This window comes from Gopherus evgoodei, chromosome 15, assembly GCF_007399415.2.
Source record: "Gopherus evgoodei ecotype Sinaloan lineage chromosome 15, rGopEvg1_v1.p, whole genome shotgun sequence".
NCBI lineage: Eukaryota > Metazoa > Chordata > Testudines > Testudinidae > Gopherus > Gopherus evgoodei.
Genome location: NC_044336.1, coordinates 27,841,877 through 27,864,102, shown reverse-complemented (window position 1 = coordinate 27,864,102; position 22,226 = coordinate 27,841,877). Strand labels below are relative to the sequence as shown.

The 22,226-nt window shown below is 56.9% G+C and overlaps 1 protein-coding gene across 3 annotated transcripts; it reads left to right on the top strand.

Moving 5' to 3' along the window:
- Window positions 1-982: 982 nt before the first annotated feature.
- GAA (glucosidase alpha, acid) lies at window positions 983-22,155 on the top strand. 3 transcript variants are annotated; one of them, XM_030533895.1, is made up of 20 exons: window positions 983-1,085; window positions 1,597-2,241; window positions 2,509-2,654; window positions 3,454-3,619; window positions 4,492-4,588; window positions 4,911-5,030; window positions 5,513-5,631; window positions 5,875-6,006; window positions 6,777-6,887; window positions 7,371-7,484; window positions 7,663-7,747; window positions 8,383-8,500; window positions 9,666-9,799; window positions 11,416-11,567; window positions 14,675-14,823; window positions 15,077-15,218; window positions 15,569-15,667; window positions 17,347-17,511; window positions 20,088-20,095; window positions 21,395-22,155. In XM_030533895.1, exons 2-20 carry the CDS (start codon window positions 1,654-1,656, stop codon window positions 21,399-21,401), a joined length of 2,652 nt encoding a protein of 883 aa, XP_030389755.1. In that variant the 5' UTR covers window positions 983-1,085; window positions 1,597-1,653; the 3' UTR covers window positions 21,402-22,155. The 3 variants fall into 3 exon arrangements, with proteins under 3 accessions (XP_030389755.1, XP_030389753.1, XP_030389756.1); XM_030533893.1 differs by having other exon boundaries at window positions 19,943-20,095; XM_030533896.1 differs by lacking the exons at window positions 15,077-15,218; window positions 20,088-20,095; window positions 21,395-22,155 and having other exon boundaries at window positions 17,347-17,478.
- Window positions 22,156-22,226: the final 71 nt, after the last annotated feature.

The following is a 22,226-nucleotide window of genomic DNA, read 5'->3' as shown; positions in this document are numbered from 1 at the left end:
GATGTTGGGTTCCAGCCATGCGTGCCCTGCTCCAATCTCTGGCTTTTCTGTCTGCTCCAACAGACAGAGGCTTCAATCTCTGGCTTCAAACAGCAACAGGCTGGTTTAGCTCTAACCACTCATAATTGTGTATTGTGTTAGAACATGGGAAGGAGGTGCAAGTCCACCTTTAGGGATTAAGTCGCACAGTCTTCTCCATGGACAGAGGGACAGGTCCTAGAGCACTTTCTGCCAAATCTGGGGAGCTCAGCAGATTTGAGCTGCATCGAAGTTGAAGATGGAATATGGATGCCTCTGGAATGGCAAGATGTGTGCAGACAGGGCATGAATGAAATGGAAAATCCTCTAATCTTGTTCATACTTCTCTTCTCTACAGAATACTGTTCTTTAGTGAATTGCCAAGTCTTTCCCATCAGTGTGAGCACCTCACTTAAGAGCTCCAATTGCAAAAACAAATCCACCTGGCTTTGCTTAGTGGTAGTGCCCCTAACTTAGGAAGCTTATACAAGGTGAAACCCTGAGGTATGGCCTCTGCCGATCAGAATAAGCAGAGGGACATCAGAGGGGAAATGCACATTTTTCTAAGCAGCCTGGACTTGTGTTTAACAGCTGTTTATTTCACAATCCTGTGTAGGAAAAAGAGGAAATGAGCCCTGCATCTTCATCAATTTCAGATTTCCTTTTCATTTCATTTCAGTGGGTTGCTTGGCATCTCTTCTGTGTTGTGTTTGTTTTATTGACTTACTGCTCGGCTGTGGAGAAATCGCTACCGCTCTGGGCCCCAGTTTCCCCACTGCACCCCGTGGATCATGCCCACCGCCTTTTGAGCTCCGCGCGTGGGAACGGCTACCCGCGCCAGTGAGGTCACGGGTGTAAGTGACTTGCGTGCAATCAGCGCGACGCCCCGGCCTCGCCCCGCCGTGAGACCGCCCGGGCCGGCGGGGCGGAGCCAGCCCGCCCCATTGGCGGGTGGGGGGGGCACCCCCTCACGTGACTCGTGGCCGGGGCCCAGCTGACTGGCTGCTCACGTGATCGCAGGGGTGCCCCGGCCCCGATCCCGCCGCTGCAGCTGGGAGCGGAGCCAGGTACGAGGTTGGGGGGCGTCTCCTCCCCCCGCCGGGGATGGGGCGGGGGCCTCCGCTGCTCTTCCCTGTCCTGCCGGGCATGCGGTGCCCATGTTGCCTCCCTGGTGCACTGGGAGCGGGGGCCCCTGGCATCGTGAGAACGGCCACAGCGGGTCAGGCCAAAGAGCCATCCAGCCCAGTGCCCTGCCTGCCGACAGTGGCCAGTGCCAGGTGCCCCAGAGGGAATGAACAGAGCAGGGAATCACCAAGTGATCCATTCCCAGCTTCTGGCAAACAGAGGGTAGGGACACCATCCCGGCTAATAGCCATTCATGGACCTGTCCTCCATGAATTTATCCAGTTCTCTTTTAAACCCTGTTCTAGTCCTAGCCTTCACAACCTCCTCAGGCAAGGAGTTCCACAGGTTGTGGGCTGTGTGAAGATGTGGTGGGGCTTGATCAGTTCACTCGAGGACCCCACTAGACCTTCATGTGTGAAAACTGACTGCGGGCTTCTCTCTGTCCCCGTCTAGCTGGCTGCCTGGGCAGGCTCTCCTGTGCTGTAGGGGCACTTGCTCACCAGCCCCGCAATGCCCCCAGTGAGACTGAAGGAGGCAGAGAATTTCCCCATCTGCCACAAGGTTTCCTGCACCGTGCTGCAGTTGTCTGTCATCAGTATTGCTGCCCTGCTCGCAACAGTTGCCCTACACACCATATTCAATGTCCATGAAGTCATTGTGGCTGCTGCGAGCCTCCGAGACCCCCCAGGGCCAGAAACAACCCACAGATCTGGTAGTGCTAATGGAGAAGGACGGACGTGGTATCGGAGGTGGACAGGGCAACTGGAGACCCCAGGCGCTGCTGCATCAGGGCCCTTGCAGTGTGACATCTCTCCAGATGGCCGATTTGACTGTGCACCTGAAAAACTTCTCTCCAGAGCAGAGTGTGAGGCTCGCGGCTGCTGCTATGTTCCGGTTTCCCCTAGGGGCCCTGCGACTGGGCAGCCCTGGTGTTTCTTCCCAGCCAGCTACCCCAGTTACAAGGTGGAGAACCTGAGTGCCACAGAGACAGGTTATACTGCCAGCCTGACCCGCACTGTTCCCACCTTCTTCCCAGAAGACATAATGGTTCTGCGGCTGGATGTGGTGTTTGAGACGGATGGCAGGCTCCACTTCACGGTCAGTAGGTGCTTTAGCCAGCCACAATGAGGCTTGGGCTGCAGGAGTCACTAGCTGTGGTGCTGGGTGAGGGGTGTGCGCAGAACAATGAGTTTCTGCCTACAGCCCTTAGGCATTACTTCCCTTGCTGAGCAGTTCTCGGAGCTGGGGGGTTTTCTGCCCTTCAGGGTGACTGGTCGCCTACAAGGCGTTGGGTCAGCCTCATAGTTTACTGTAACGAAATGTCACTTGCTTCAGCCTGTAAAGCTCTCTCGGTCTCTCCCACAGCTCAGGGATCCAGCAAACAAACGCTATGAAGTGCCACTTGAAACTCCAAAAGCAAGAGGCCAAATCACCTCTAAACTATACAGTGTGCAGTTCTCAGCTGACCCCTTTGGCCTGATGGTATTCAGGGAATCCAGCGGGCAGGTTCTGTAAGTGCTTCCATCCTCCTGAAACAAAATATTCCCTTCTGACTCACCCCCTTCCGGAGCCTGGGCCCAGCCACTGCCAAAGGTGGGGATGGGCTACAAGTGGGAAGTGCCATTACTGCCCAGCTATAATCAGAGTAACCTCTCGTTGCACCCCTCTCAGGACGCCTGATCCTTGGTTTTTTGTTGTCGCTACCTCACTTGACTTACTCTCCCTCAAGAGACAGAAAGGCAGCTGCAGCTGTACCTGCCTCTTATGCCACAGGTGCCCTGGGAAGAAGTGGTTCCACTGGCATCAGGAACTGGCCAGGCCCACAGGGCAGTTATCTGGGTTTTGTGAACCAGGTGCCAGTGTGAAGTGATGGAAGCAGAGGCAGCATGTTGCTGTCTGTGAGTTTCCTGTTTTCATCGTACCTGAATCCATAGCTTGTGTTGACCAAGCCACCAGGTGACTCAGTGCCTTGCTCGGGGTGAAGCAGTGATTCTAGGCCTCAGCTGGGGTTTGGGGCCCTGGCTCCCCACTCCCTTGCTGCTCGCCCTGCCCCCTGTGCAATTCACAGCTGGGGAAAAGACTGCACTTTCTGTGATCACACACGATTCCAGCTGGAAGCTTTCGTTTTCTCCTTTCCTGAGTAGCTGCCATTTCCCTGGCTTAGAGGCTCCTTCCTCTGCCTGGTATCTAGCATGTGACGGCTTGAAGGTCTGTCTGGGTGGAAGAGCTGCTTCTAAGCAAGCTTTCCTAGCTTAGCTCCCTGTGGAATTTGTTGTCTGCCTTCAGGGAGTCTCCATTTCTCGTTGGCAGATTGAACACCACAGTTGCTCCCCTCTTCTTTGCTGACCAGTTCCTCCAGATCTCCACCTCCCTGCCATCCCATTTCATCTCTGGCTTGGGGGAGCACCTGACCTCACTTGCCCTCAATGTCAATTGGACCAAAGTCACCCTTTGGAATCGGGACATGGCGCCCACGGTAAGGGATAGCACAAAGTCCTGCTTAGTAATTACTCAGCTTTGCATGCAGGGCCTGGCAGGAAGGACGGAGGCCCATTGTGAGTGTCCCTACGATGTTAATATGGGCTGTCAGCTCCATGTGTTTCTCTTGACCCCAGTTCCAGGGCTCTTGCTCTCAAATGAACGTTACCTTTTTTTGAGGTTTCTCTCAAGCCTGAGCTCTCACGAGCTCTCTAGGATAGAGCTTGGCACCCAGCCTGGCAGTGGGATGCTGGTGCTCTTGTTCCCATAGTTAGGGTTTAGGGTACCTGGGTTCAGCTCTCGGACACTCAGGAGTGTCTCTTCTCCTGCAAATGCAGGTGAGCTTGGCCCCGTCAGCCTAATGCTTCTCACAGCTGGTTGGGGGCCCCTGGTTCCAGTCCCTTGGGAGATCTCTCCCTGGGCAAGCTCATTTCTCTGTGCCACCTACCAGCAACCCAGGTGTGTACAGTAGGGACCCAGGGGACTGTCCCGCGTGTCACAAGCTCCCTGAGTCTCACCCTGCTGCCAGCGCTAAGAGCGTGTTTTACAGCCAGCAGGGATAGTTTGGGGCTGTAGGAGAACAAGCCACGTCACCACAGAGCTTGCTTATGTTTCTATAAATCCCCATTGCTGCCTGCTACTAAAGAGCAGCAAGAATCCGAGGCAGGATGTGTGGCTGGCGCCATGGGAGCTCCCAGCACTGGTGCCCTGACTGTGTGAATGCCCAGCAGGTGAGCCCTGAAAATCGGGGATGAGAAGCTACCCAGCTGTGTACCCAGCCATGTGCCGGAGGGCTGGTTGCTGCATTGCTTCCTGTTGACTGTGCCTTGCCCGAGTGTCACTGACAATACACGCTCTGCTGTACTTTAGCCTTACGTCAATCTCTATGGCTCTCACCCGTTCTACCTGGTGGTGGAGGATGGCGGCTTGGCCCATGGAGTCTTCCTGCTGAACAGCAACGCGATGGGTACGTGCCTTGCTACCAGCCACTCCTGCCTTTATTGTGAACGGCTCGGGGGAAGCCGGCCGGCTGACAAGCCCTCAGAGGTGTTTGAGGTCAGCGGCTTGGATTCAGGGACTGCATTTCCTCCTGTGTCACAGGCGGTGTCATTACACCTGCCCATGGCTAGTGCGGATGAGCAGAGACTTGTGGAAGTGGCTCCACGTGTGGTTGGCTGCCGGTCTCGGTAGCTTTGTGGTTGTAGGGGGAAGGCACATGTTGTTGGACGTGGCCAGAGCGATGCTCCCGGGCTCTGTTCTCAGCCAGCTTGCTCCTGTTTGCCTTGCAGATGTGGTGCTGCAGCCGAGCCCAGCCCTGACTTGGAGAACAACAGGTGGCATTCTGGATTTCTATGTCTTCCTGGGCCCTGACCCCAAGAGTGTGGTCCGGCAGTACCTGGATGTCATCGGTAGGGTGTTCGGCGGAGCTGCCTTCCTGCTCCGCTAGCCTCTGGGAGAGAGGCTGGGCCTTGCCCTGATGCGGCTTTTGTTGGGAGCAAACAGTAGAGCTGTGAGTCTCCTGGCTGGGCTGGGCTGGGCAGTCTTGACAGGGCATGAGCGGCTTCACAGCTGGTGAACAGTTTGCTTCCTCCTTTGCCCAGTGCATCAGGACTGTCCGTGCTGGGGCCTCGGCATCTAAAGCAAAGTCCAGCTCGGTCCTGACATCTGTTCTCCAGAGCACGCTGGGGAGAGCAAGGGGCCACATCGTTGGCTCTGAAGATCTCTATGTCCCTTCTGCTGCCTGCTGTTGGTGGAGGCAGGTGCCAGTGGGTGGCCGTCAGTCAGGACCCTGCTCTCAGGGTAGCCGGAGAGGAGGCTGCCGAGTGAATTGGGTTTAATCCGTTTCCACATCTCTAGGCTACTCTCTCATCTGCTTCCTCCTAACTTCCAGGGTACCCGTTCATGCCCCCCTACTGGGGCCTGGGATTCCACTTGTGCCGCTGGGGCTACTCCTCCACCGCTGCGACCCGGCAGGCTGTGAAGAACATGACAGCAGCACAGTTCCCCTTGGTAGGTCTGGTTCTCTCTTAGGACAGGCTGCGTCCCCTGGCAGCAGCACCTCTTGCTATGGAGCCATGAAATGAGCCAACCCTGAGCCAGCTCAAGGCAACCAACGCAGGTGCTGAGCCAGACAGCAAGGGGGTGGGGAGTAGGGTGACGGTGCCGAGTGGCCATGGTGGGTGGGTCGCCAGGCTGTATGTGGCTGGGGGTTGTCCCAGTCCCTCTCTGACACTGGGGTCTCGGCCTTTGCAGGATGTGCAATGGAACGACCTAGATTATACAGATGCCAAGAGAGACTTCACCTTCAACAAGAACAACTTCAAGGACTATCCGGACATGGTGCGGGAGTTTCACCAAAGCGGCCGGAGGTACGTCATGATCGTGGTAAGTGAAGCCCTGAACGCCAGCCTCCTGTTCTCTTACCTCTGGATGGTTGGCCCCAGGACTCTGCATTTTGCCTCGTCATCCCGTGTCCTCCCTTTGCCACCTTCCCCTTCAGTGTTGGGAATTTGGGAATCAAACGTGCCGCAGCCCGAGTGGTGACTTGGGTTTGGCTGCCAGGGCTCAGGCTGGCGCATCACCAACCCAAACGATTTTTGGTGATGGTTGAATGCCCCTGGAGAGGGGACCAGTGGAACCTGAGAACGTGGAGTAAACCAGCTTGGAAATACCCCTTTGTCTCCCCATGCCCTGTTGAGAGTCAGTTTCCCTGGCTGCGGGGAGGGTTGGCTGTAGCTGGCAGGAGTTAGCTTTGGTTGTTGGTCTGATCCTGTTTCTGAAGACCAGGCCGAGGCAAGGAAAGCCGACTGGGGGAACGTGGGTTGTGCTTCGCTTGCGGAGGAGTTGCCAATGCGGCATGTGAGTCACGCAGTGACCCTGGTAAAGCAAAGAACTTGGTAACCTCCCTGAAACCTGCTGCTCAGCAGTTCCTTGAGTTCAGTTTGCACCACATCCTCGGGCTCCATCCTGGCCTTCTGGTCACCAGTGTCTGTCTCGCCCTTTGGCGGTGCTGTGCAGTAGCCAAGGGTTGGGTTCCGCCCGAGGACCTACACACAGGCTCTGGGGAATCGCATTCGTCTCTGTCCGAGAGCATGACGTTTCTCTCCTTCTCCTTCTCACCGATCAGTGAGTTGCTCACATTTCTTCCCTATCAGGATCCAGCAATCAGCAGCTTGGGGCCCCCCGGCAGCTACAAACCCTACGACGATGGGCTGAAGCGAGGGGTGTTCATCCGGAATGCAACAGGGAAGCCGCTGGTTGGGAAAGTGAGTCCTGGGCCTGGAGCAGGAGATGAGTCAGTGTCGGAGCTGAAACCAGGGGGTCTCCAGGGGTGGATGAAGATGTTAAAGCCCAGAGCCCATGTCCCACTGGTGTCAAACCTCCCAGTCTGTGTTCTGGGTTGAGTGGAGCTCTGGTCACCTCCCAGTGTCCCCAGCCAAAGCAGAGACCTTTTTCCCCAGGGAGGAGGAGTCTCCCTCTCTCCGAACTCATAGGAAGTGTCTCCTGCCATCACCAGAGGCCCTTGACCCTGCCCCACCGCCCGTTCCACTCTCCTTAGCATGTGCATGGGTCACTGGAGCCAGCAGCCATCGAGCAGAGAGGGAGAGGGCTGGAGACTGTTTAGATGGCCAGAGTCATGCTGACAAGTGTGGCTCCAGTGGTGTCCGAGTCCAGGAACATGGTGTGAGATAGAGGTGGGGGGGGTGAGTAATTTAGCCCCCTCAATTGCTTCTTCCTTTGCCTCCCAGGTATGGCCTGGCCCGACCGTCTTCCCAGACTTCACTAACCCAGAGACTCACCGGTGGTGGCACGACATGGTGAAGGAGTTCCATGACCAGGTGCCCTTCGACGGCATGTGGATTGTGAGTGGCTTCCCTCTCTCTGCCCTGCTGGGACCCAGGGCACCTGGAGCAGGATGGGGATTTGGAACTGGAGCCCTGGGGGAGGGTGGGGGGTGTGGTGCTGAATCCACAATACTTCTGATTCCCTACACATCTGCCAGCATCCTGGTCCAGAAACGAAAGTCCCTTCTCTTGCCAGGACATGAATGAGCCATCCAACTTTGTGGCGGGCTCCTTGGACGGCTGCCCAAACAACAAACTGGAAAACCCACCCTATGTGCCAGGTAAGGAACTGTGGGCAAAGAGCCTTCTGCTAGCAAATGCGGGGGCAAGAGAACCAGTGAGGCAAGAGGGCCCTGAGTCCCTGCACCCCAGCAGCGGCTGGCCTTGCTATCCAATGACTGTCCTGGAGGCATCCAGGCATGCATCCCACCACTCTCCGGTGCTGCACCAAGCCTGTGTGTGAAGGAGACACGGGCGGCTGTTGCAGAAGAGCAGGGAAGCAGCTGGAGGCTGCATGATGAAGCAAACCTGGTTCGGGTCTCAGGGAGGCTGAGCTGGGAGACTTGCGGAGTCCAGGCTGGTTCCTGTTCTCTCTGCTCAGGCAGCTGGAGGCTGAGTCCAGAGACCTGCTTCTGCTCCCGCTGTAGCCCTAGGTATGCTGATTGTCAATTCCCCTTTCCCCAGTGGCGACGTGCCCGTCTCCAGGAGAACGGGGTGCCAGAGAAAACTTCAGCTGCCCTCAGGAGTTGCCAGGAGCCCCCTGGGCCTGAGGCCGTACAGTACTGGCACCCCTGAAGTGGCATGGGGGCTGAGGACTCATGCTCAGCCTGCCAGGGTGTGTTCCCTGCAGGTACAGGACTGCTCCATCCAGGCTGCATGGAGCCCTGGGACTCACCCATTTCCTCTTTCCTTGCAGGTGTCCTGGGGGGCAGCCTGCGGGCTGGGACCATCTGTGCCTCCAGCCAGCAGTACCTGTCCTCGCACTACAATCTCCACAGTCTGTATGGGCTGACGGAGGCCATCGCTTCCCACGAGTACGTCCGGCACTGACCACAGGCTCCTGAAGAGGGGACAACGCAACAAGCGGGCGGGTGGGCGGCTGGCTCCTAGGAATCTGCTCAATGCTGGGGGCCAGCCCTTGAGAAACCTCGGGGAGGCGGGCTCCAGGGGCTGCTGCTGCAGGGCTGACTGCAGGTGCAACTGGTTCGAGCTGTGGCCTTTCGCTGATGGGAGGCTGTGGCAGCCAGCCGTGATATGCCATCAGCTGGCCCAGGAGAGATGCTTCACTGCAGCTTTGTGCAAGTGGCCAGATGCATTATGAGTGGTTCCCCATTCCATGGCAGTGCCAGCTGCCGGCCACTCCTGGATGCAGAAGCAGACTGTAGCCCATTGCTCTGGCCTTGTGTGGCAGGAGGCTGGATGGGCAGAGATATGGCAGGAGCTGTTCCCAGCCCTCTGGCGTCCTGGTCTGTTTATTGGGAGAGTTTCCCCCAGTGTCTGAAGTTCTCATTTTAACTGTGCAGGTTTTCTGCTGATCTGCTTCCCCTGCAGCCTGCCCTGCCCTGAGATATGCCCAAACCCCTCCGCTCCCCCTGGCATGACAGGCCCAGAAATGTACTGTGCAGTCTGAGTTGCCAACACTAGGGGGGCATGTTAACTGCTTCAAGCCTCTTGGGTGCTGTGCAACTCGATCTCCTGAGTCCCAGAGCTGGGGGCCGTGGAGAAGAGTGTTGGCTGACTCTGAGCTGACGTGTGTCTACTGGAGCCAGCGGGCTCAGGCTGCGCCCTCCTTCAGGGCTGTGATTCTGCGCTCAGGGCTGGGGAGCTGTCAGCTGAATTCCTGGGATGGACAGAAGGGAGTGAGAAGGGGCCAGCTTGAGCAGGGTCCACCTGGGCAGCATCCCCTGCCCCTGCGTAAGGCTGGCTCCAGTGTCTTAGGCTGAGAGCTGTTGGCAAGACTCCTAAACCTGCCCACGGACCGTGGAACCCAGAAGAGGTGATTCCATTGCACACCCTATGCAGGGCGTCTGCCTCAGTGTGTCTCAAGTTTGCTTCATTGGCAGGGGCTTGTGCTGTAGGTGGCTGAATCCCTGTCCCCCGCCGGCTGAGCCGCGCTGGGTGCTGGGAGGAGACGGATGCATGTGCTGAGCTGGGGAGACTCCTGCTACTGGCCTGACTCATCTGTTTCCTTTCCCCAAGTGCGCTGGTGAGGGTGCGAGGGAAGCGCCCTTTCGTGATCTCGCGGTCAACCTTTGCTGGTCACGGCCGCTTCGCCGGCCACTGGACTGGGGATGTCAGGAGCAGCTGGGAGCAGCTGTATTACTCTATCCCAGGTATCCCCGTCACTGTTCGTGTCCTGTGCCACAGCCCTGACCTGATCCCTCTAGGCCCCTTCCCTTCCCCGTCATGTCAGCTAACCCCCTTGGACAGCGTCTGGGAGCCCCTGCTCCTCCTGCCCTGTGCAGTGAGCTCTGCAGTAATTTAATAACTTGATGTTGCCTGGCACCAATCTCTAGGTGCCTTCCTGCTGCATTTCAGGTGCAGTCATCCATGCCCAGTAAACCTCCGCAGGGCTCACCACCCCCTGCGTCACCCCCTGCAATCAGCCTGCCTGCTCCAGGAAGGCTGGGCGAAATGGAGGATACTTGTGACATGCCCTGGGGCTCGGCAGACGGGGCTGTGTCAGGCCAAGAGAATCAGTGAGGCCAAGCTGAGGCCTCTTGCTGAGGGCATCTTTCGAGCAGCTCCCTTCCGTTTAGGCAGGGATGGGAGTGTGGTGAAATCACCTCTGCAATTTAGCTCTGCTGTGACAGGAAAGTCCCAGGGGAAGCCTGTCTCCTAGAATACAGGGTCCAGGCTGCCTGGGTTCATAAATCTGCACTGGTCACTAGGATTTCCTAGCACTGATGTGAGCCTGAGAACCTTCCTCTCCGGGATCTGCTTCATTGGGTCATGTGCTGTCTTTACTCCTTCCCCTGGCACCCCCGGTCCGAGGTGGTGTCCCTGCTCCATTCATTCTGCTCCCATTGAACTGGGCAGCCTGCCCCAGTGACACATCGCGGTGCAGCTGGGACATGCCCTGTGGGTTTGGTACTAACCTAGCAATGGTGGAGCCCACTGAGGACTCTCACAAGAAGGATGTGTTCCCAGAGCCAGGGAGGAGATGGGGTTAAAGGGGCCCTGGCCATCCCAGCTTCTCCGAGGCCATGATGTGTCCCTTTGGAGAGTCGCTGCAGCATGGCAGATCCCTTCTATCTTGTTCAGGGAAGGAGGATGTGGAAGGAGCTGTGTGTCCCAGAGCTGGGTTAGTGAGAGGATTTGTATAATGGCTACCATGGGGCCTGATATTTGCCCTGGGCATGGTGAACTGGGGCTGTATGCCGAGAACCCAGCTGCAGGGAATTTGCCTGATGAAAGGTTTTTCCTCTAAGGCTGCAGGGAGGAGAATAACTATTTGGTATTGCCAGTTCCTCTCCTTACTCTGGGCCCCCCAATAATCCTCATCTCTCCCTCTGCCCCATGATGTGTCTCATGCCAGAGGCAGCCAGCCCGGAGACCCAGCATGTTGTCTCCTGCTAGTGAGCCTGGGGCCCTGCCTGCAGCTTCTCCATCTCCTCCTCTGTCTTCCCCTGGCCCCTTCCTAGGACTGCAGGTCTCTCCCCAGCAGCCCCATCGTCAGACCAGCCAGATGGGCAGTTCCCACTCTTGATCTTCCTTGGGTTAATAGACTGGCAGCTGGGAGAGCTGCATGGTGGCTGAGAGCAGCCACTTCCCATAGCTGATGTGCCACGACCACAGGTGTCGTCTCTGGGTCTATCCCCCGGGCACGAGTCAGCACCAGTCCCCCTGTGGGAAGGGGGAGAGATGGGCATTTGCCCTAGTCCTCTCCAGCGTGCCCGGGGTCACAGTGTTTTCCATGCTTCAGAGACTGTGTTCCCCCCTTTCCCAGAGGTGCTGCTCTTCAACCTCTACGGGGTGCCACTGGTGGGGGCGGACGTCTGCGGCTTTCTGGGTGACACCTCTGAGGAGCTGTGTGTACGCTGGACTCAGCTGGGCGCCTTCTATCCCTTCATGCGGAACCACAACGACCATGGCAACAAGGTGAGGGCAGGCAGGAGCCTGGTGCCTGTGCGGGGAGCGCTGGAGGGAATCTCATGGCCAAGCTGGACGCCTCTGGCAAAGCCCAGTTCTTCCTTCTCAGCCAGTGGTGATTCCAGGGAGCTGGAGGAGTGTGTGTGTGGGGGGGGGGGGGGGGAGCTGGAGGGTTGTGACCAGGGAGGAGGCCAGAACAGAGTCCTGGCAAGGTGTGTGTGGCCTAAAGACCTGGAGGGACAGGGCACAGGTCTGTGCCCTGCATGGCTGCTTTGCTGGATGAAGGGGCCCGAAGGGCTCCTCCACGGAGTGTTTCCATGCTAGTCTCATGTTAAGTGCTGGGAAGCCGATGGGGACTGATGCTGATCTCAGGACTGGGACTCAGGAGATCTGGGTCCCGCTGCTGGCCTGGTCACTAACATGCTGTGACCTTTGAGGCCCTGCCACTCTCCTGGGCCTTGATTCCGCACTGGGACCATAGGGCAGCACGGGCCTCTACCCCTCGTTACCTGCACACAATTCTGTTCCTCGCGCTGTCTAGCAGTGCCCACCTTTACCCTGCTCCTAGGGCTCGGTGTCACCTTACACTCTAGGGCACCCCCCCACATACACCCTGGTCCTAGGGCTCAGGGTGTCACCTTACACTCTAGGGAACCCCCCCCCACATACACCCTGGTCCTGGGGCTCAGGGTGTCACCTTACACTCTAGGGCACCCCCCCCCAGTACAGCCTGGTCCTAGGGCTCAGGGTGTCACCTTACACTCTAGGGAACCCCCCCCAGTACAGCCTGGTCCTGGGGCTCAGGGTGTCACCTTACACTCTAGGGAACCCCCCCCAGTACAGCCTGGTCCTGGGGCTCAGGGTGTCACCTTACACTCTAGGGAACCGCCCGCCACATACACCCTGGTCCTGGGGCTCAGGGTGTCACCTTACACTCTAGGGCACCCCCCCACATACACCCTGGTCCTAGGGCTCAGGGTGTCACCTTACACTCTAGGGAACCCGCCCTCCATACACCCTGGTCCTGGGGCTCAGGGTGTCACCTTACACTCTAGGGCACCCCCCCCCACATACACCCTGGTCCTAGGGCTCAGGGTGTCACCTTACACTCTAGGGCACCCCCCACATACACCCTGCTCCTAGGGCTCAGGGTGTCACCTTACACTCTAGGGCACCCCCCCACATACACCCTGGTCCTAGGGCTCAGCGTGTCACCTTACACTCTAGGGCACCCCCCCACATACACCCTGGTCCTAGGGCTCAGGGTGTCACCTTACACTCTAGGGTACCCCCCCCCCATACACCCTGGTCCTGGGGCTCAGGGTGTCACCTTACACTCTAGGGAACCCCCCCCACATACACCCTGGTCCTGGGGCTCAGGGTGTCACCTTACACTCTAGGGAACCGCCCGCCACATACACCCTGGTCCTGGGGCTCAGGGTGTCACCTTACACTCTAGAGCACCCCCCCACATATACCCTGGTCCTAGGGCTCAGGATGTCACCTTACACTCTAGGAAACCACCCCCCCAATACACCCTGGTCCTAGGGCTCAGGGTGTCACCTTACACTCTAGGGAACCCCCCCCCCAATACACCCTGGTCCTGGGGCTCAGGGTGTCACCTTACACTCTAGGGAAACCCCCCCCAATACACCCTGGTCCTGGGGCTCAGGGTGTCACCTTACACTCTAGGGAAACCCCCCCCAATACACCCTGGTCCTAGGGCTCAGGGTGTCACCTTACACTCTAGGGAACCCCCCCCAATACACCCTGGTCCTAGGGCTCAGGGTGTCACCTTACACTCTAGGGAACCCCCCCCAATACACCCTGGTCCTAGGGCTCAGGGTGTCACCTTACACTCAAGGGAACCCCCCCAATACACCCTGGTCCTAGGGCTCAGGGTGTCACCTTACACTCTAGGGACCCCCACACACAAACACACACCCTGGTCCTAGGGCTCGGTGTCACCTTACACTCTAGGGAACCCCCCCCACATACACCCTGGTCTTGGGGCTCAGGGTGTCACCTTACACTCTAGGGAACCCCCACACATACACCCTGGTCCTGGGGCTCAGGGTGTCACCTTACACTCTAGGGAACCCCCCCCATATACCCTGGTCCTGGGGCTCAGGGTGTCACCTTACACTCTAGGGAACCCCCCCCCCATACACCCTGGTCCTGGGGCTCAGGGTGTCACCTTACACTCTAGGGAACCCCCCCCCCATACACCCTGGTCCTGGGGCTCAGGGTGTCACCTTACACTCTGTGGGTTTGCAAAGTCTTTTACCAGTGAAAGAGCCTTACACGGTGTTGTTCTATGTACCCTCTCTTTATTACCATTACCAAAGCAGGCTGCACACGCTACCTGCACAATGTTCACCACTCCCAATAAGGCAGATGAACTTTGCCCTGCTGGCCCGTCAGGATCACGTCGTCCGCGGCCTCCAGCTTCTGCGTGGTGCTAGCAGGGTGTTGAGGTCTGGCAGCTCTGATCCTGGGCTGTGTCCTGATCTTGGAAGTTCCCAATAACTTCTTTTTGGACCCCAGTTTATATAGTGAAACTTGAGTCCGGCTTAGCTGTACCTTAACCAATCGTTTTACTACAATTTTACTAACCAATCCTAACAAAATTATCTAACAGTCCTACCCCAGCACCTTAATTAATTTACACCTAGCAAAATTAATTATGTAACAAACAAACAAACAAAGAAGCAGACAGACTATACAAGCAAACCATAGACAGTGGGGACAAAACAATAAAGAAATGAGGATTTCACAACCACAGCTATTGAGAAGTGATTTCTTGCCGGACAGGATGCTGTCAGACTGTTTTTCCTTTAACCACCTTAAGATCTGTTTCTGTATCTGGTGATAGTGGGTGCTGGTAGGTCAGGATTTCCTTCCTAGCAGCCTGATATTCCATTGTTTTAATGTAATTTAGGTGGGATGTGAGGTTGTGACTTCCTGCTTCTCAGCTCATGGCTGCTGCTCTCCTAAGATGGCTGCAGACAAAGGCCTTGGGCTTTACAATATGGCTACAGGAAAAGGTCTGATCCTTACAGTGGGATCTGCCTGCACCCTCCTAGTTTCTCAGCCAGACTCCTCCTCTCTCGTAGCCCCAGGAACCGTACGCCTTCAGCCCTGCAGCCCAGGAGGCCATGAGGAAGGCCCTCTTCCTGCGATACTCGCTGCTGCCGTATCTCTACACCCTCTTCCACAAGGCCCACTCTGCAGGGGAGACGGTAGCACGACCCCTCTTCCTGGAGTGAGCATCCTACCAGGCCCGCAGCAGGGAGGATGGGTTGGTCTGGGTGTCTGATTGGGGGCTGGGGGCATGGCACGGGGATTGGCACCTGCCAGCATTCAGTCCAGTGCATGGGTTGGCGTAGCACAGCTGCCACTGTTACAGTCGTGCGTCCCGTCTCCACCCAAGCAGGAGGTGCCTGGCAGTGCAGGGGCTCTGAAGGGGCAGTGTACTCGGTGTTAGAATACAGGCTTCACCCGGATCCATTCTGCAGGTTTCCCGCGGACCCGAACACCCTGAGTGTTGACCGCCAGTTCATGTGGGGAGCAGGGCTCCTCATCACGCCAGTGCTAGAGGCAGGGAAGACCAAAGTCAGCAGCTACTTCCCCATAGAGACTTGGTATAACCTGATGGCAGTAAGTACACGGTACAGCCGGTGCTCTTTGGAATAACGTGGGTTCTTGGCCTTCCACCAGCAAACAGCCGTTGCTGTAAGCTAACTCTGGTCTGGTCTCATCTCCCCTCCATTCCTAAATGCGCAGCTCCCCCGTCACATCCCAGCAGGTGTCTGTTAATGCAGTTTCTGGTTGGCCTGGCTTTCCCTGCATGCTGCTGGCTTCCCGGGAACCTCCATCCTCACATGAATGCCAGGTTCCTCCCTGTTCATAGCGTTTGCAAGGCCTCTGATGTTTGGCTTGATTGGGCTTAGCTAAAGAGCTGTGCCATGGGGTGTAATAACTTCCTCTCTCTATCTGTTGCTCTTCAGGGCTCCGTCATTCACAGCAAGGGCCAGTGGGTCCTCTTACCAGCTCCACTGGACACCATTAACGTCCATGTGCGGGCAGGACACATTCTACCTCTGCAAGTGAGTCTCTTCTGAACCATTGCCATGTGGCACAAGTAACCATTTCCCCCTCCAGTGTAATCCCGGTTCCCCCAATCCCTTTGCTGAGGCAACAGTCACAGGTGGCGTGACTTCCATCACACGGTTGCACCTCGTGCCTGAGGTTTTCTGGCGAAGGTGCATGCAGCTTTGAGCGTCAATCAGCTTATGAACTGCAGGGCTGGGGATGTTTGCAGAAGATGAGGGAGCAGAATGTTGTCAGAGAAAGGGCCTTACAGGTGGAGGGATTCTTATGAGAAGGTTAAGAGTTAAATCTGAGGCGTCCTGCTATACATCACAACATGCAGGAAATGGAAAGGAGAAAAGGGAGGAATTATTTAGTATCATGAAGGGCCGTGAGGAGAAGATAGCCAAGGCTTCCGTGTTAAAATGAACCGTAATGAAATAGTTAAGCTTTTGCATGGCATTCATCCTTAGGTTTCAGAGTCAACACCCTGTTGAGCTTTATGGGGCAGCTAACAACTCTCAGCTGTTGTTTCAATCAGTCTTCAGTAAGGCTTTCTGTTTCTTATTTCCAAAACACTTTGCAACCACAAGGGCAAGAAACACCTAACTCTGAATTGAAAGCTTAGGTTCTGGTGCTGAATCCATGGTGGCAGAGTGCATGAGGCCTGAGCGTAATGGGGGCTAAGAGAGAAGGGATGGAAGATGGATGACAAAAGGCTGGGCATCTGCAGGAGATTGCAGAGTGGGGACAGAGTGTCCCCAGGGCTTTTTTTTTTTTAATTGATGGGACCGTGGGCTCTGGCCTGGGAATGCTGTTCGTGTCCATTCGCTATCACGCTGCTTGTTGGTACCAGAGGGGGGGAAATCGGAGTTATTCAGGGCACCTGGCACACTTGGCAATATGACGGTGCCAGCTTCTAAAATGTACCCTGAGGAAAGGGCATGTTAGCTGCTTAGCCTGGCGCCAGCTTATGGTAGAGATGCTGCTTCATGTCATCCATGTGACAAGCTGCAGGTTGCAGAATAAGCTGCGCAAACATAGATCTTGAGTTACCTGCACAAGCGTGAGTTGCTAAATGGGCCGGGAATGCGATTCGATAGGTTCTTGCTGCATGGGCTGTGCCTGCTGCCTGGGGCAGGGTGTGTCTGCCCGAGAGCAAACCTGCGGGCTGTCAGCCTCGCTGTGGGATTCAGCTTCTGAGTGACACCCATCCTGGCCAGTGTGTCATGGTTTCAGGACTGGGTGCCCATCCTGCTGGTGAGCAGCACCCCCCTCCATAGCGTTTCTGCCTTTCTGGGGCTGAAGCTCTGAACTCCTCCAGAGGGGAAATGCCATGGGTTCTGTAGGAGGGGATGCAGTTTGGGTCATGCCCCAAGGACCTCCTGCCTACCAGATTGCTAAGCACATTGGCCCTGATCTTCAGGACCTGCCCTGCTTTCATAGGCTGAGAGTCCCAAAGTGGCTGTGATGTACAGGGGAAGAGGGTTAGCTGTTATAAACTGGGGCTGTTGCTACACTGGCCCCGTCTGGAGAGTCAGGTGTGTTGGGGTCAGGCAGTGAGGGACCTCGCACCCAGCAGATGACTGGCAGGAGACGTACGTTTACATCAGGGCCCTGGCCGGCAGCTGCCTGAGGCCACCCCCGGGAACTATTTTGCATAGAACCCCTCTAACTGCTGGCTGCATCTCCCTAGGAGGCTGGCTTCACCACCACAGAGAGCCGGAAGAAGGGCATGACCCTGGTAGTGGCCCTGACAGTGGCTGGGCTTGCCAGAGGCGACCTGTTCTGGGACGATGGTGAGAGCCTGCTGACGTTTGAGAAGGGCGACTACACTCAAATTCTCTTCCTGGCCACGAACGTGAGTCTGGTGGGGGAGATGGGGAGGGATGCTAAGAGTGACATCTGCCCTGTGCTGGAGGGTGTGGATGGTGCCCTGCCGCTAGCGAGAACCAGGGAGTTTTCCAGGGCCTCCTAAGGTGTACTGCAGATGTGCAGGATCCAGACTGAAGTGCTGGATCCGGAGCCTTGGATTGCCTGCTGGTAGCTGTGCTTTCTGCACATGGGTTTCTGCAGTCTAGTCTCCTGGGCAAACAAGATTGGACAGTTGGAATCTCCCAGCTGTACCTGGAAAGAGTGTGGGGGAGGGGGCTGTTCCCAGCAGGGGCTGTCTCATCCGAAGCACTCAGCACAGCGAAGCAGAAGGTGGTTTCTCTCAAGTTTTCCTGGAGAGCGAGTGCCGTTGCTGGTCCCCTCTCCCCAACCCGGGTACTGAGCCTCACTGGCTGTCCTGGCAATGTGGCTGCTGAATGGCACAGCAGGGCCGCTGGCACTGCCTGTCTCCTCACTCTGATGAAGGACTCTGCCACTCCCTAATGGCTGCAGAGCCCAGAACAGTCTGTGCCCGGTGGTGCTGTCTGTGCCCCGAGGCTAGAAAAATCAAAGGAAGCCGCTGAGGCTGGACTCAGGTCTGGGATTTTCCCACAGCCGGAGGCAGGCTCTGTGGACATGGCTACTTTAGACCTTGGCTTCCGTTTCTGGCCAGCACCATAGGTTAGTGAGACGCCTGGAAAATACCTGGTGATAGAGCTTCCTTCTGCTGGGCTTGTCCCTGTGCCCTGGGATGTCCCCGTCCTGGAGAACGAGACCCCCTTCAGCAAGCTGTATAAATAGGGTATCTTGTGTACAGCGCCGGCTTTAGGAAGTGCAGGGCCCAATTTGAATGTTTTCAGCAGGGTCCTGGCAGGGATGACTTAAAAAAAAAAAAAGTGTTAAAAAAAAAAAGCCTTTCATTTCTTCCATGTATTATTTACTTTCCATAACTATATAAATAATACAATTATATATTATGTACATTGCATCATATTTGCTGTTAATTGGTTATTAATGACCGCCATTTCACATGTGTGGGTCTCTGCCACTCCCTGCGGGTGTGCACATCTGTGGGTCCCAGCTGCTCCCTGCCCCCCTCATTGAAGCAGGTGTGCAGGGTTACTGCCCTGGGAACTGCAGGGCAGCAGTGGACATGAGGCTGGTTGGAGTCAGGGCAGGGGCTGACTGGAGGTAGGGTCTGGCTGCAGGTAGGGCAAGGGGTGTGGGGCTGGCTGGAGACGGGGGTGTGGGGCAGGCTGGCTTCAGGCAGGGCTGCAGGGGGATGCAGCAGGGGTTGGGAGGGCTAGAGACAGAGGAGTGTGGGACTGGCTGGCTTCAGGCAGAGGGGTGCAGCAGGGGTTGGCTGGAGACGGTAGGGGGTGCGGGGCTGGGTGTGGGCAGGGCAGGGTGTGCAGGGCTGGTGCGGGCAGGGGTGTGGGGGGGGGCTGTCTGGCTTTGGGCAGGGCCACAGAGGTGTGTGGCAGGGATTGGCTAGAGACAGGGCAGGGGGTTTGGCCGGGGCTGGCTGTGGGCACGGGGTGCAGAGCTGGCTGCTGGCAGGGGGGTGCGGGGCTGGTGCAGGCAGAGCAGGGGTGCAGCAGAGGCAGCTGGAGTCCCGGCCCTTTAAATAGCCCCCAAGCCTCCCACTATCCCAGGGCTCTGGGGGCTATTTAAAGAGTCCAGGGCTCCCCTGTTTCTACCCCGCCCCGGACCTTTTAAATAGCCGCAGGAGCCCTGGGGAATGCATGGGAGGCAGTGGGGCTCCAGCGGCTGTTTAAAGGACGGGGTGGCAGAGGCAGCTGGAGCCCCGACCCTTTAAATAGTCCTGGAGCCCCCCACTATCCCAGGGCTCTGGGGGCTATTTAAAGGGTCCAGAGCTCCAGCCAGGGCCGCGGGGCCTTGGAAGACCCCGGAGTAGACCTCAGCCAGTGTAAGTAAAAAAAAAATTTTTAAGGCGCCTAAGGCGCGGGGCCCAATTCCCAGGAATGGGCTGAATCGGCCTAAAGCCGGCCCTGCTTGTGTACGAGATGTCTGGCCGCAAACTGTGTGACGAGGGGAACAGAGCAACATTACCCCAGTGCGAGATCTCATATGGTGTAGCTGCTGAGACTGTCCCTCCGTCTCGGGCTGGGTGTGGGCCTGCCTCCCTCCCCCAGGAGGGTCTGTGCCCAGGAGATAGTGGAGCCTGCACGGATCAGGGCATGATCAGCTCCTCCTGCCTGACTCTCCAGGGAAAATGGCCTGGGTTTGATGTCACGCTGTCACCTGGGCTGGAGACCCACCAGCTCCACCTCAGGACTTTGCTATAGTGTCAGAGGGGAGGAGCAGGTGGGCTGAGGAGGGAGTCCCAGTACAAGCCAGCCTGGCTGGAGGGGGAATGTCAGCTGGCTTGGAGACCTTACCTGGGGGAACTGTTGCAGGGTGTGCTGCTGAGTGAGTTGGTGCGGGTGAACAGCCAGGTGGACGGGCTGTTGCTGCAGGAGGTGACAGTGCTGGGTGTCCCCAGCCCGCCCCAGAGGGTTCTAGCTAATGGCATCCCTGTCTCCGATTTCTCCTACAACGCAGATACCAAGGTAAAGACACCTGCACTTCCTGCCTCATTGCTTTTATGCTTATTCTGAGGGCTGCAAAATAGACGTCTCATTCCTATCCTTGGAAAGGGGAGGCTGCCTCTTCTGGCAGGGACCTCAGGGAGAACAGTCACAGAGGACCATCCTGCCTGGGCAGCTGGCGCTGAAGCTGCTGCTGGGGGAGAGGGACAAGGAGAGAAGTCAGCCTGGATTCTGAGGGTGCAGTGGAGGAGAGTCGTTTAAAAGTGACCTGGAGAATAGACCAATCCAGGGCCCCTTCAGCTCTGAATTCCTGGAATCTCTGGGGGAGCGAAGGGGCCTGGAAAGGGTGGAGGAGATGTGGAGACCCCAGGGAGCATGTGTCAAAATGGGCCTTGATACTGTGTCATTACTGGGAGTCTCCCCTTGCTGCTGCTGTTTGCTGTGGGAGTGGTGGGCTGTGGGGATCCTCATGGGGGGTTGTCAAGGAGTGTCGGGGGAGACAAGGTATACCCCCGGCTTCCTGCGATTCACCGTGACTCTCAGCCAGCCAGTAAAACAGAAGGTTTATTTAGACGACAGGAACACAGTCCAGGACAGGTCTTGCAGGCACAGACAACAGGACCCCCTTTAGTTAGGTCCATCTTGTGGGGGGGAGGGAGCCCTTCTGGGCTCCCCTCCATTTTCCCAGCCAGCTCCAAACTGAAACTCCCTCCAGCCTTCTCACTCAGCCTTCCCCCAGTTCCTCCCCCTGCCTTTTTCCCAGCTTCCCGGGCAGAGGTGTAACCTGGCCTCCAGCCCCCCCTCTTGGGGTCTCATGTTACATGCTCAGGTGTCCTCCCTCAAGGAAAGTCTCCCATCCCCCAATGCAGCCAGTCCCAGCAAAACTCCCCTGCAACCTGCCCAGGTCAATACTCAGAGAACACATTAAGAACATTCCCACTTCATCACAGGGGGCCTGGAGAGCTGAGTGGGGATGAGATCAAGGGTTCTCTGGGAATCACTTTGAAGATCTCAGCAGCGAACGGGATGCCTTCTCTAGGGTGTCCGTTTAACGGGGCTGGACGTGCGCCACAGGGAGAGTTCTCTAGAACTCTATAGGACCATTACACCCCTTGCATCCCATAGATAGAGCATCTCCAGCATTCTCCCACAAGGCAGTGTTTGGGGTGTGCCCTCATGGGGGCAGAGGGTATTCACATTGCCCTGATGCAATTGTTGCGGATGGAGAGCAGGTCCCCAAAGGAGCTGTTCCAGCCACCCCGTCCCCGGAGGCTGTGATGTTTGTTGTCGCTGACACTGAGCTGCCCTTTGTCTCCTCAGATCCTGATTATCCCGCTCTCTCTCCCAATGGGGGAGCAGTTCATGGTCACCTGGTCCTGAGCCACGATGGGACGCCTGCCTGTTTCTGCTCCTCTGCACTCTGGTGAAAGAAACAAGTTGTCAGTAAATGCAATGCAATTGCTCCATGCTGCCTTCCCTGTGGGAGCAGATTGTGTCCTGTGACCTGTGGGGGTGGAGGGATGAGGTCAGGGGAACGAGCTGTTTTTCTAGCTTAACTCAGGTGTTCTGGGGTTGAGAGTTGGTGGTTCTTGGGTGCTTAGGTGAAGGCTGTGGATCTGCTGAACTAGCCAAGAGCTCCATGCCACAGCCATCCCCAGTAGTGCCACACGGGTGTATTGGCTGCTTCTGCACCGGGGACCTGATCAAGCTACTGTGTAAGCCAACGGTCGAACTCCCATTCATTTCAATGGAGCAGGGCTGGGCCCTAGAGGGGAAGGGGAACCAAACTTCAGATCACTTCCCAAGTGGGCGGCACAGGCACTAGGGGAAGGAAGCGGAGTGCTCAGCGTCCACAAAGACAATCCGTTGCAGTGTCTAAAGCCATTAACCTTCCCGAGGCTCGAGCATGTTGTGGGAGCAAGGCAGAGGCTCCAGCTGCATTTGGCAGTGACTGTGTCCCCTATGGTGATAGCAGAGCTGGGACCCTTGTTAATACAGGACTTGCACTGTGCCAAATGGGTGTGCAGCTTGTGGCTTGCTGGGAGCAGGCAGAGAGTCTGTCTCCTGGTCTGAAAGCAAAGGAGACACCTTGGTTTAAGGCTTGAGAGCTGCAGGGCCTGCCCCAGAATGTGCTTGTGAGGATGCTTGCTGG